The 13,984-nt window shown below is 38.9% G+C and overlaps 1 protein-coding gene across 9 annotated transcripts in view; it reads left to right on the top strand.

Annotated features, from left to right (window-relative positions):
• Window positions 1–8,667, top strand: part of rad9a.L (RAD9 checkpoint clamp component A L homeolog) — a 38,788-nt gene extending 30,121 nt beyond the window's left edge. For 6 of the 9 annotated variants that reach the window (XM_041568427.1, XM_018224364.2, XM_018224365.2 and 3 more), the window contains 2 exons: window positions 4,435–4,639; window positions 8,409–8,667. In XM_041568427.1, the coding sequence (XP_041424361.1) occupies window positions 4,435–4,639; window positions 8,409–8,498 (295 nt within the window). In that variant the 3' untranslated portion in view covers window positions 8,499–8,667. Of the gene's footprint in view, window positions 1–1,268; window positions 1,509–4,434; window positions 4,640–8,408 lie in introns of those variants that run through there. The other 3 variants (XR_001932160.2, NM_001089131.2, XM_018224368.2) reach the window with 3 other exon arrangements.
• Window positions 8,668–13,984: the final 5,317 nt, after the last annotated feature.

Genomic DNA, 13,984 nt, shown 5'->3' with positions numbered 1-13,984 from the left:
CACAAACAAAACAGCACTCCACTGTGTCCAGTATGAGGATGGTTAAATGAAAACCCAGCTATGAGATTGTTGCAGTGCAACAATCTCATAGCTGGGTCTTCATTTAACCTTCCTCACACTGAAATAAAAATTAATATAAATCACAGACTAACTTGCACCTCGAAATTCCTGATTTACTTTATTAAATGCCCCTGTGGATTATTCTACATGGGGAAGACCATAATGACATTCCGTGAACGTATGGCCAACCATCGTTCCTCCATCAGATCCACTTTGGACACTGGCAAAGCAGACGCACCTGTGGCTTTACATTTCCTTACCCACAGACACTCATTGGCTAACCTAAGATGCATGTTGGTCGACCATGTACCCCCTCCAATCAGGGATGGTAACTGAGAAAAACCTGTTGCTCCAAATGGGCTGAATGAACTGGTCTGTTTCTCACCGTCCATTTTTAAGTGACCATTAACTTGAACTACAACTTGAACTACAAACTGCCTATTTATTATGAGATTTCGTTGAAATGTTATATATTTGCTATACATCTTAAGTTTATTTGAATATATATATTATGTCTTTACGCTTAAGATTGATTTATTGTATGATACTTTACCATACCTACTTACATTATTCAACTACTTCTTCTCATATATAGTACATAGAAGGTGGGTTTATGCCTTTTTTGGATACAGGGTTCTGCCATTACACTCTGGTAAAAACACCATATAATCAGCACCAATTTTGCCATATATACCACCACTTTCGGTGGTCCCGGTATCTTGTGTTCATTAAAGAGATGCTGACACCAGAAAATAACATTTTTAAATATCTATCATAACATTATCTTTGAATGTTATTTATAATTTTGCCATAGAGGTATCTGCCTGATGCTTTTACATTACCTTTCTTACCCCTTTTTTTCCCTATGAGGGGGCTGCCATATTTGTGCAGCAGTAGTCTGTTAGCAGTAGAAACGCTAACTGACAAGTTGAGAAGGGCCAGTCAGGTTGGCAAAAAAGTCAGGTTTAGAAACTATTAGTAACAATTACTTACAAAAGCAGAACTATCAGCAAAAAACGATCAACATGACCTATAAGTAACTTTTCAAGTAGATTAATATAATTTTTAGTGTCAGTATCAATTTAAGTGCATCACTTTTGGATATATGCCATTGATCTATTCTGCTGTCCCATGTTTGTAAACCCGATCCGGAGCGAGCCCATCCAGTGGTCCCGATACCTTGGACGTTCATCATTTGTCTTTTTTAGAGGGGGATATTATTTGGAACGTTTGTTGGTCAGTGGCCCTTTTACATCAGGGGTTCCAGTAAAAAGGAGACGAACCAGTCCCCTTGTTCCGGTTGACTCTGTCAGTAGCATCATCACAAAGCATAATTTCTGCAGACAAAGCACTGCAGGACCTTGGGGAAGACCTACAAACCTACTCTGAGCCCCTTAAGCCAAGAAAAGCAGTGGACAAAAAGGCAACCAACTGTAAGTTACCTAAATGTAAGTTTTGCAGACATTCTCTGCTCAAGCATGAACTCCATATTTGCACAGATTTTCTGAATTATAGCAACATCATCCCCTGTCACACCTGGACAGTCAGGACACTGTCCCTGATATTTTGCAAGCATAATTGGAGTCTTAGCTGATGCAAAACGACCAGGCTGGGTTTAATGCAGCCCTTACCCCTGAGGTTTGACCATCTATACCAAAACCAGATGTGTTTATGTATTGGATAAAAACCGCTATCCAATCCACCATTAAACAGATTAGCCAAAGAAAATAAAGCATTTATTAAAACACCTAGACTATGGCTCCTCTACAGACAGTAATAATCAGGATTCTGAGGAGTAACAGGGGCCCCCCTGTTACACTATAACAGCCCGAGATACAGCTAAACACCTATTAAATAAAGTGATATTCTGAGACAATTTGCAATTGGTTTTCATTTTATATTATTTAGCTTTTTATTCAGCAGCTCTCCAGTTTGCTTTGAATCCTAGCAACCAGATTGCTGAAATTGCAACCATTTGTTGATTTGAATGAAAAACTGTAATATGAATAGGAGAGGGCCTGAATAGAAAGATGACTAATAAATATTTGTAGCCTTACTCCATGTTTAGCATGTAAAAGCTGGAAACGGTCAGAAGAAGGTGAGAAAATTTAAAAAAAAAACTATAAATAAGAAAAAAATGAAGATGAATTGAAAAGGTACTTCAAATTAGCCATTCTATAACATACTTAAGTTAACTCAAAGCTGAACCGCCCTTTAAGCGATACATTAGTGACTTTGGGGATCAAAAAATGAGACACAGCCACATCTAAGGTTGAGGGGGAGTTAGGGGTTCAACCCAAGAGAGCCAACATTTTCCCCAACTTTGAATCTGTTTTTAAGTTAAGTAAGGCAGAATTGTCAAAACCGGATAGGCAGATTGTGTTCACTCAGCATTTCTTGTTCTTTGGGACAAGGCTCCTAAGAGTTACTCCGCAATTGCACGTCTATCCGAACACACCACTTAGCTGGCAGATGAGACAGCTTTAAAGAGAGTTCAAGCAACTTCCATATTAACACCAGCAGACACATCAGCAGGACTGACATGTACAGGGATTTGTTTCAGGAGCTATTACAACAACCACCAGTATCCCAACAGTAATTGATCACAAAGATAGAATGCCTCGGTCATGCCTTTGCCTTCAAGGTGGACCCTTCTATATACATTATGAAGCATAGTATTTACATACATTATAAATCCAAGTATTTACACAAGTATTAGGATAAAGACTGTATGGCTAAGGTACTGGTAGGCAGGATCCAGCCTCAAAAACATATAATATTATTCTCAAATTTGCAGGTTATTCCCTGTTTGGGCCTGAACTGAAAACATCTTATTGGATGTCACATTGGGCAAAAGTACCTATCTCCCTTTCGGAGGAAAAACAAGACATAACTCCACCTCAAGACAATACAATTGGCAGCAGTGCTAACGCTAACTATTTCATCCCTTTCAGAATGCCTCCTACACACCCAACCAATCGAGCCAGGACTCTAAAAAAGGCAGATCTCCATGACAATCCAGACAAAGCCCCACAAGAAGGCCACTGATGTTAAACCAACATCCACATGACCTTCCTGGCAGACCGGGGCCACATTTTGAACTATAGCCTAGGATATACACTTATTATGTATATTTCCATGATGTCTGCTTTGCATTGCATTATTATTTTACATAAACCAGGGTGTCATGCTAGTTGTCTTCTGCCCAAATTCATCTAAATACAAGACAAAGGCAACTAACTATCTCAGTGTAAGCTACGCTTTTTCTTTTTTTTTTATTGTTCGGCCAAAGGCTGGCTGCATTAAAATGATAATAACAAGACCTTTTTCCTGTGATCAGATGAAAAGGACCAGACCATTTTCATTGAAGGATCACTCAACAATTCATGGACAATGCAACGTTTGATTATGCCAAACCTTGTTATCTAGCAAATTCCAAGGGCCTGTTTATCATGATGTATAAAAAGTGGAGAGAGACATTACCGTTGATGTTACCCAGAGCAACCAATAGGCTATTAGATTTCAAAAGTTAGAAAACTAAAGCAAAGATCTGATTAGTTGCTATGAGCAACATCACTTTCTCTACACAGCATGATATATAGACCCCTAAGTGTTTTTGTGTCTGCGCCAACTGATTTTGTGCTTAACGTTATTCAGTCAACTGGCGCACAACTGTCTATTAGACTGCAGTTCAACCTCCCTTAGTGTTAATAGTTTGAGATTTCTGGATGTCGAAAAATTAAATGTTTTCCTCCCTCGAAAGCATTTAACTTCTTTAGACTGGTTTCACTATCATTTTAAATGGCAGATATACCTCTGTTTTGACAGAGAGAGATGAGAGCATTCAGTTGTGCTCATGTAGGCCACGTTTTTTATGTGCAAAAAGAAGTAATCAAGGTACACTGCAAAATGCAATAAAATCACAAAATCCCAAGAAAACCAATCCATGCAATATAAAGAATATTGCACACTGAGAGTAGCGATGAAACCCCCAGTTCTACTAGTTTTGCTGTGCAATATTTAAGCAAGTAAACACAGCAATGTGGAACTGAAAATGAAATAATTTTCTGAATATGCAGTAAAATTGCCTTTGTCATAATAAATTTATTGCCTAGGGCCAGGGCAACAAGCCTGGCAAACAAAAGTGGTTTAAAATGCTGTTTTGTACACCGATATTCATAACTGGGCCTTTGACAGGATATGCCTGTTATCTAGTAATTATAAATGTCTTGATCTGTGGCAGTAAAATTAATAACATGCAGTTGTATTAAGGTTGTTTTCAGTTTGAAAGCTTTCATGTTTTTGCATATTATTCGCATTGTTAGTTTTGCCCTACTGTTCCATGATATTTTTCATTCATTGTTTCTCTTTCAGACCCTTGCTTTCAACAGAGGATGACTTTTTAGGTGATGATATAGACTATATGATTGCAATGGAAACCACTCTTGCAAATCCTTCCCCACCCACTAGTCCTACCTTCTGCAATCGCTCTAGCATAATTCCTTTACAAGAATCTCAGGGTCTATCAAGTGATGATGAACTCGAAACAGGAGTCCCTGGGACACCTCCCAACAAGAAGGTATGAAGATTTTTTTTTTACTTTGTGTGATTGCTAATAGGTTTGAAATCTGGTATTTTACAAAGCAGAATTAAAGACACACAATGTAGACTAAGGAAATTGTAGTACGGGTATGGGACCTGTTATTCTTTACATAATTTGGATCTTCATATATTAAGTCCACTAGAAAATGATGTAAACCCAATAGGCTGATTAATTATATCTTAGTTTGGCACAAGTACAAGGTACTGTTTTATTATTACTACAGGTATAAAGGAAATAATTTAAAACAATTTCGATTATCTGGATAAAAAAATGGAGTCAATGGAAGACAGCCTTTCCGTAATTCAGTGCTTTCTAGATAATGGGTTTCTGGATAACATCCCATAGCTGTATACATAAAGAAGCAGAAAAAAATCATTGGTTGAGACCTCACTTGAAATACTTTATTCAGATTTTAGGGCACGGTTTACAGATAGCTGCTTATAAAACCTAGATTATTATAAGGAGTATAAGAAGAGTCACCTTAATTCTATAAATACAGGTATGGGGCAATTGGTTGATTTGTGGTTTTTGCAGGGCCGGGCCATACTGGCTTGGCGCCCCAGGCAAATAGGCCAGCCGAGTCACCCCTCCACAGAGCACGCGCGCATGCACGCTAAGAGCCGCGTCCAGCACACGCCACACTCCCCTTAAATAGGCACAGTTACGTCATCGCACATGACACACTTCCCTCACTTAGGCCGCGCATGCGCACAAGGAGCAGGACTTCACACCGGACTGGGGTAGGCCGCAGCTAAAGGTACGTGCCGGGCGCCCCCAAGATTTGCACCCTAGGCACGTGCCTACTCTGCCTACCCCTAGTTCCGGCCCTGGGTTTTTGAGTTATTTAGCTTTTTATTCAGCAGTTCTCTAGTTTGCAATTTTAGCAATCTCATTGCTAGGGTTCATGTTACCCTGGCAACTATGCAATGATTTGAATAAGGCACTGGGATATGAATTAGAAAGGGCATGAATAGAACACAGGGAGCATAGTGAAGGCAGAACAGAGCAGGAGACGGAAACCCAGGGGGAATTACATGTGTGAACAATACAGGGGATTACAGTCTGAATTTGAGGTTTAAACAATGCAGGGGCCAGTTAATTTCTGTATTGATACCTTTTAGAATTTACACATGATAAGCAGACACAGCAGGCAGACTTTCATGTGGAGGGCCACACAAGGGGGTACAGGTCGCCAGTTGGATAGCCCTGCCTTAAAGGGTTGTTCACCTTTGCATTAACTTTTAGTATGATGTAGAGATAGTGATATGAAAAGAAACAGGATAAAGGACCCTTAATAACTTATTTAAAAGTTCACTTCCTGGAGAAAAACAGGTATTGTTTACTCAACTGAGATATATTAATTAAAGAAAAATAGTAAAAACCCCTTCTCCCCACCGCTTATCCCAATATTAGTGTTGCTCACTGATCAACTGCTAGAAAGCAACTATTATTCCATTCCCAAATTACCATGTACTAATAAATATAGTTCATAACCAATTAGTCAGAACCTTAATAATTACAAAAAGTGCTTGTGCTTAATGTGAATTATCTTAGAAGTGCAATGTGCCAATGAATAAATTGAACTTAGTTCGAATTAATCAATTACAATATTGAAAATATACAGGCTGTAGCTTCTTGGGACTTCTCCACCTCTATACTCTATTCATCTTCCTACTTTATTTCTTAAATGCAGGTAATGGAAACATTTTTTTAAAAAATAAGTTTTTTGTATTTATCTAATGAGTTCGTTTTCTAAGACCGCACAACAATTGCTTTTTTAACCACCCTATTCCTATATATAATTTTTTTTTTTTTTAAATCACTGGCAAATTGGTGATTGCAATCACCAGCAGCACTAGCACTTTTGGAAACAACTTTTTAAATTAATTCTGAATGTACTATATTGTAATTAATGCATTAAATTGTAATTGATGAATTTGAACGAAGTTCAATTTATTAATTGGCACATTGCACTTCTAAGACAATTCACATTAATTAACCACAAGCACTTTTTGTAATTATTAAATGGATCCTGTCATTGGAAAACCTGTTTTTTTCCAAACGAATCAGTTAATAGTGCTACTCCTGCAGAATTCTGCACTGAAATCCATTTCTCAAAAGAGCAAACAGATTTTTTATATTCAATTTTGAAATCTGACATGGGGCTAAACATTTTGTCAATTTCCCAGCTTCCCCCAGTCATGTGACTTGTGCCTGCACTTTAGGAGAGAAATGCTTTCTGGCAGGCTGCTGTTTTTCCTTCTCAATGTAACTGAATGTGTCTCAGTGGGATATGGGTTTTTACTATTGAGTGTTGTTCTTAGATCTACCAGGTAGCTGTTATCTTGTGTTAGGGAGCTGCTATCTGGTTACCTTCCCATTGTTCTTTTGTTTGGCTGCTGGGGGGAAAAGGGAGGGGGGTGATATCACTCTAACTTGCAGTAAAGAGTGATTGAAGTTTATCAGAGCACAAGTCACGTGACTTGGGGCAGCTGAGAAATTGACAATATGTCTAGCCCCATGTCAGATTTCGAAATTGAATATAAAAAAATCTGTTTTGAGAAATGAATTTCAGTGCAGAATTCTGCTGGAACAGCACTATTAACTGATTCATTTTGGTAGCCTTACAAAGGATTTGTTTTAAGATGGGGACAGTGACCCCATCTTAAAGAGAGAAAGAAAAAAAAATAAATAAATGAGACCAATTGAAATGTTGCTTAGAATTGGTAATTTTATAACATTGCTAAAAGTTAACTTAAAGGTGACCCACCCCTTTTAAGGCTACAAAGAAATTATTTAAATATTAAATAAACTCAAAAGCATTGTTTTGCCTCTAAGTATATCTTAGCTGCAATCAAGTACAAGGCACTGTTTTATTATTACAGAGAAAAAGGAATACATTTTTTTATAGTTCATTTTTTTGGATTGAAATGGAATTTTTCCCCCTGTGAGGCAAATTGGAGAAAATGTAAATGGGTTTTTACTTGCCTCTGGACCAACTAACAGGCAGGTTTTATACAGACATGAAAGGTTGAACTCAACGGACGTGGTTTTATTTAATTAATTAATTTTTTTTTAAGCCTAAGTTACTATGAATAAAGTACAGCCATTCTCTTCTGCACAAGATCTTATAAGCTTAGGGGTCGTTGCAAATTATCCAGCAGAAAATGAACTTTGTCTGTAATATAAGCTGAGGCTACAAGGCTGATTATTAAATTGTGATGCTAATTGCACTGGTTTCTGTGCTGCCACGTGGTAATTATCCATATTAATTACTAATCAGCCTTATACTGTGAAATTTATATTCTATGTGTACTGTATTTTGAGTCAGTCCCTAAGCTGAGTAACTGACATCAGCACAGGGCATGTGCTGTTAATCAGCAGAAAAGAAGATGGGGAGCTACTGGGGCGTCTTTGGAGACACACATCTTTACTGCTGAAGGGCTGTGGTTGCCTGGGGCTGGCACAGAACACAAAACATAATGTACAACATTTCTAGCCTATTTCTTTAGTTTAACTTTCCTTGTCCTTTAAGGGTGGCCAAAAATATATGTATGGTTTCCCATTTAGCTATTATACTGTACTTGTGAACAGGTTTGTGGGCTACAAATGAAAGAGGAAATTTAGCATATTTTCAGTGTTCATATGTTATGGCAATCACAGCTGAGTTTAGCAGGAACGATAGTCTTCTACAGATATAAGTGCAGGACAATATAACTGACATTTTTTTTCTTTTTACATGTAGTTTCGGTCCCTTTTTTTTGGGTCTATTCTGGCAAGCTCCGGTCATTCAAATCAAGAGATTTTGGCTGAAGATAGTGATGGAGAAGAATAATAACGAAGAGCATCTAACATTCCCTGATAACAATGTGGTCTGAATTTAGAACTAGGTGTTGGTGACGCTAGAGGCACAAAAAGAGTATATTTTCACAGAATAGTACTGAAGTCACTGATGTTACACACATTTATTTAATTAAAGCTGAGTGAGTTGGCTTGGGCTACAATCCAAAGAGTGCATATTTATAAAGGTAAACTGTCCGTGATTTTAATATTTAATATTAGGTGGAATAGTGTCTCCTGTACAAGAGCTATCTTTAGAGTAGAACTGCAACCTAAAAATATGGTTACCTATGCTTCATTGTATATACTGAATTTACCGTTCCAGCCCATAGGTCCAACAGCTTTCTGTCCATAATTTGTGACTTCAAAGTTGTCCACAGCAGATCTAAATCTTTTGATCTTGTTAGATCTATTCATTGTCCGTGACATTGTACAAGTCATTGTGTCCTATGCTGCTGTTTGAAAACCAGGCTTAGGGTCATCAGAAATCATTAAAACATTTACAAGCAGAGACTGGCACACAAGCAGCACTGGGCAAGCAGAGAATGGCACACAAGCAGCACTGGGCAAGCAGACAATGGCACACCCAAGCAGCACTGGGCAAGCAGACAATGGCACACCCAAGCAGCACTGGGCAAGCAGGCAATGGCACACCCAAGCAGCACTGGGCAAGCAGACAATGGCACACCCAAGCAGCACTGGGCAAGTAGACAATGGCACACCCAAGCAACACTGGGCAAGCAGACAATGGCACACCCAAGCAGCACTGGGCAAGCAGAGAATGGCACACCCAAGAAGCACTGCGCAAGCAGAGAATGGCACACCCAAGAAGTACTGGGCAAGCAGAGAATGGCACACACAAGTGGCCCTCGATAACACAGAAGTTGGACAGTACTGATCTAGATCCTGGTCCAACAACTATATCACAAAGGAGCCCCGTGCAGACCCCTTAAAGGAGAAGGAAACCCCCTTCGGCGCAAAACCCCTCCCCCGTGTTGCCCCTCCTCCCCCCTGGCCTACCTGTCGACCTGGGCAAATGCCCCTAACTTGTTACTCACCCCTCTGCGCAGGTCCTGTCCATGGAGTTCACAGTCGCCATCTTCTCCCACACGCGTCTTCTTCCTGATTTGACCAGTGTCTTCTGCCGCATGCACAGTAGGAACAGTTACCGGTACGGATCTACTGCGCATGTGCCGAATGTCACGAAATGAAATCGGAAAACTTTGTGACATTCGGCGCATTCTCCCCCCAGGTAGGTCAGGAGGGAGGGGGGGCAACACTGGGGAGAGGTTTTGCGCCCAGGGGGTTTCCTTCTCCTTTAAGAGAGACAGCATACATAGCAGAGAGCACTGAGAAAGCAGAGAATGTTACACACAAGCAGCACTAGGCAAACAGTTTATGGCACACACAAGAAGCACTGGGCAAGCAAGAGTATGTCACACACAAGAAGCACTTGCAAAGCAGAATATGGCAGACACACGCAGCACTGGGCAAGCAGAGTATGGCACACACAAGCAGCGCTGGGAAAGCAGAGTATGACAAACAGGGAGCATAGGGAAGGCAGAACAGAGCAGGAGTCAGGGAAACCTATCAGGACCACTTTAAGATGAACAGTTCATATTGTGCTTCATACAGTGACACAGTGCTGGTGCCCCTCCAGTGTGGGCAGTTTCAGTCTGGGCCTCGGTTTGTGAACAGTAAAGGTCTTGAACAATAGAGGTGTTACAAGTGTGAACAATGCAGGGAGGATTACATGTGTTAACAATACAGGGGATTACAGTCTGAATTTGAGGTTTAAACAGTGCAGGGGCCAGTTAATTTCTGTAGTGATACTTTTTAAAATTTACAAATGGTAAGCAGACACAGCAGGCAGACTTTCATGTGGGGGCCACTGGGGGGGGGGTTTGTGGGCCGCCAGTTGGACAGCCCTGCCTTTAAAGGTTGTTCACCTTTGCATTAACTTTTAGTATGATGTAGAGAGAGTGATATTTTGAGACAATTTGGAGTTGGTTTTAATTTTTTATGATTTGTGGTTTTTGAGTTATTTAGCTTTTTATTCAGCAGCTCTCTAGTTTGCCATTTTAGCAATCTGGTTGCTAGGGTCCATGTTACCTTGGCAACCATGCAATGATTTGAATAAGGCATTGGGATATGATTTGGAAAGGGCATAAATAGAAAGATGATTATAAAAAGTAGCAATAACAATACATATGTAGCCTTACAGAGGATTTGTTTTAAAATGGGGATAGTGACCCCATCTTAAAGAGAAACAGAAGAAAAAGGCAAATAAATAAAAAACTACAAAAAATAAATAATTGAGACCAATTGAAAAGTAAGGTTATATATCCCCCCTCTGAGGCAAATTGGAGAGGCTTCCTCTGGATCAACTAGCAGTCGGGTTATATATAGACTTAAAAGGTTGAACTTCATGGATGTGTGTCTTTTTTCAACATAAATACATGTCTGATGATTAGTTGTGATGCAAGAAAGGGTCTCTTTGCTGTCATGTAATGTGCATCTAAATTAACCAGCCTTGTAGTTATTTTTATATTGAATATTTATTGGACATTGTGAGATGGCCCCTGAATGAGGTAGCTGACTCTGACCTGAGCATATTCTGTGAATCCGTAGCATAAAAAATTGGTAGTCATCTGTGGCATTTTTACAGATTCTTGCCCACCCAGATAGCTAGCCTGATATAATCATCTAGATCAGGGTTGTCCAACTGGCAGCCTGCGACCCCCCCCCCCACTTGTGTGGCCCCCCACCTACCTGCTGTGTTTGCTTAACATGTATAAAATTGAAATAGTATCACTACAGAGATTAAGTGGACCCTACATTGGTTAAACCTCAAATTCAAACTAATCCCCTGTATTGTTCACACCTGTGATCTCCTGTATTGTTCACACCTGTGATCTCCCTGCATTATTCACACGTGTGACACCTCTATTGTTCACATTCTAAAGCCATTATTGTTCACAAAAAAAGTGATAAGTGATATCCCTGCAGTGAGCACCAACCATTTGTTTTTTTGGTGTGATACTACAAATAATGAAAAAAACAGGAAGTGGTCAACACTGGCTTCCATTATCGGCCTTCCACTATGTAGGTCAGAAACATTTCGGCCCTCGATAACAAGTACTGATCTAGATCCTGGTCCAACAACTGGATCACAAAGGAGCCCCGGGCAGACCCCTTAAGAGACACAGCATACATAACTTGGTGGTCTTCAGTGAATAGGATTTTCCAGCCAGCACAAGCAAATGTCTGACCAAAGCCTATAATTATTATAATACAACATAAGTATAGAGCTAATTATGTAACACCAAAGAATGGGACAATAAAAAGAAAGCACATTGAAAATAGCCCCGCAAATAAAATATAACTTTTATTGAATATAACAAAAGTAGATGGGGAAAAAAGTATGCTAGATGTTTCTTTTCAAACATCAAGTTATTTCTGTGCAACATTTCCAAATGCAAAGCAATACAACATATCTATAGGGCTAATTATGTAACACCAAAGAATGGGACACTAAAAAGAAAGCACGTGGAAAATAGCCCTGCAAATAAAATATAACTTTTATTGCATACTGTTAAAAATCAATTAAAACAAACCCAACCTCAGGGGAATAATGTTGATCAAATCCAGCATATAGTGAGTGGCAAATTCATCTAAATAGCACATAGAGACTACACATTTGAACAAATAAAAAAGTAACAAATAGCATTGTGGATGACTACAAGATGCAATTATGCAATATATGTTTTGTTTCAGAATAGGTGGAGAACCAAATTCACTAATCCATTGTTGCATCCACTCCCACCTGGGGAGCTATGGCAAAATCCCCAAACCATTTAAAAATTCTCAATTTACTTAATCATGTGTTGACATTGAACCAAGACAGTGTTTTGAATAAAGGCATAGTTCTCCTAACAGCTCTAAGTTTGACTTATACAAAGATTAATTTATTTTTTGTCAAACTTCTTTTGAAAAAGCATTTTGCTTGAGAACAATTGGTAAACTTGTATGGTCAGTCTAATCCTATTAATGCTCATCCTATCATACATAGTTGCATAGTTAATTTGGCTTGAATCCAGAGAAAAGTGCATCAAGTTCAACCCTTCCAAATTAACCCTAGTGCACATATATACAGATACCTATACATACCTATCTAGACACTCAAATTTATAAAATATTTATACTGATAACTATTTTGAACAAACTGTATATATTAAGCCACTCTTAGGCATTAATAGAATCTGCCTCAGATTAATTTGTCTATTCATTCATCAGTCTAGTTGCATATCACTGAGGTCTCTCCTGCTCATTAATATCTTTCTTTGGACTTCTGGTTTGGAGCCAGAGAGAATGGAAGTCCGGAGCTAGAGCTTTTGATTTGAGGGTCAAAAATCTGTGTAATTAAACTTTATTCATACCTAGTCAAAGAGGTTAGCGGGAAGTCAGGGACAGTGCATGGCAAGCTTTAGACATATACTCATGCAATGTTAGAATTAGCTGGTGATGGAGATTCAAGGGCGGTGTGGTGTAAGTTGCGATGTCTGAGGTACTCCACAATTTAAATCTCTGTTCTACTGTTTTGTCAATTTCTCCTGAGTGACTGCTTGTATACAGCAGTGCTTTTATGTTAGTCTTAAATGTATTGTTCAGTTTAAAAATAAAAACTGGTTAAATAGAAAGGTTGTGCAAAATAAAAAATGTTCCTAATATAGTTAGCCAAAAATGTAATGTATAAAGTAAAGCACTGCGTATCTTGACAGCGCTATATACATAAGTGATGATGATAAAGACTGGAGTGACTGGATGTCTAACATAATAGCCAGAACACTACTTCCTGCTTTGTAGCTCTCTTGGTTTCCACTGACTGGTTAGTAGCTAATCAGTGACTTGCGGTGGGGGGCACATGGGTCATAACTGTTTGCTTTTGAATCTGAGCTGCATGCTAAGGATCAATTGCAAACTCACTGAACAGATATATCCCCCTTCAAGTCACTGACTTAGAGAGCAGAAAGCTGTATTCTGTTATGTTATGTTAGATGTCCTCTCACTTCAGCCTTTATAGATTAAATTTTTGGCTAACTATTTTCAAAAAAATTATTTTGCACAACCTATTTCTATTTAGTCAGTTTTTATTTTTACACTAAACTGTCTTGTAACAAGCATGTAATATAAAACGGCAATCCAAAATGCTCCCTGAGATGCTGACAAGATTTTAGTTAAACACTGTTTTTCAACTTTTGCAGGTCTGTGGTTTTCATATAATTCACCAGAAAGTCTATTGAAGACTATGTTCAATTGCTTTCTATTTCTGGACGTTTTTGTATATTGAAAAGTTTCATTTTTGCCTTCTTATGTCTTTCTAAAGCATCTCTGGGAGGCGAGTCATGACCCTGTAAACTGTGCTAAATAGTTACATTAGTTGATACATTTCATATCTTTGGCCCTGCTGAGTAGAACCCC

This window comes from Xenopus laevis, chromosome 7L (genome assembly GCF_017654675.1).
Source record: "Xenopus laevis strain J_2021 chromosome 7L, Xenopus_laevis_v10.1, whole genome shotgun sequence".
Lineage (NCBI taxonomy): Eukaryota > Metazoa > Chordata > Amphibia > Anura > Pipidae > Xenopus > Xenopus laevis.
This window is presented reverse-complemented; position numbering and strand designations above follow the sequence as displayed.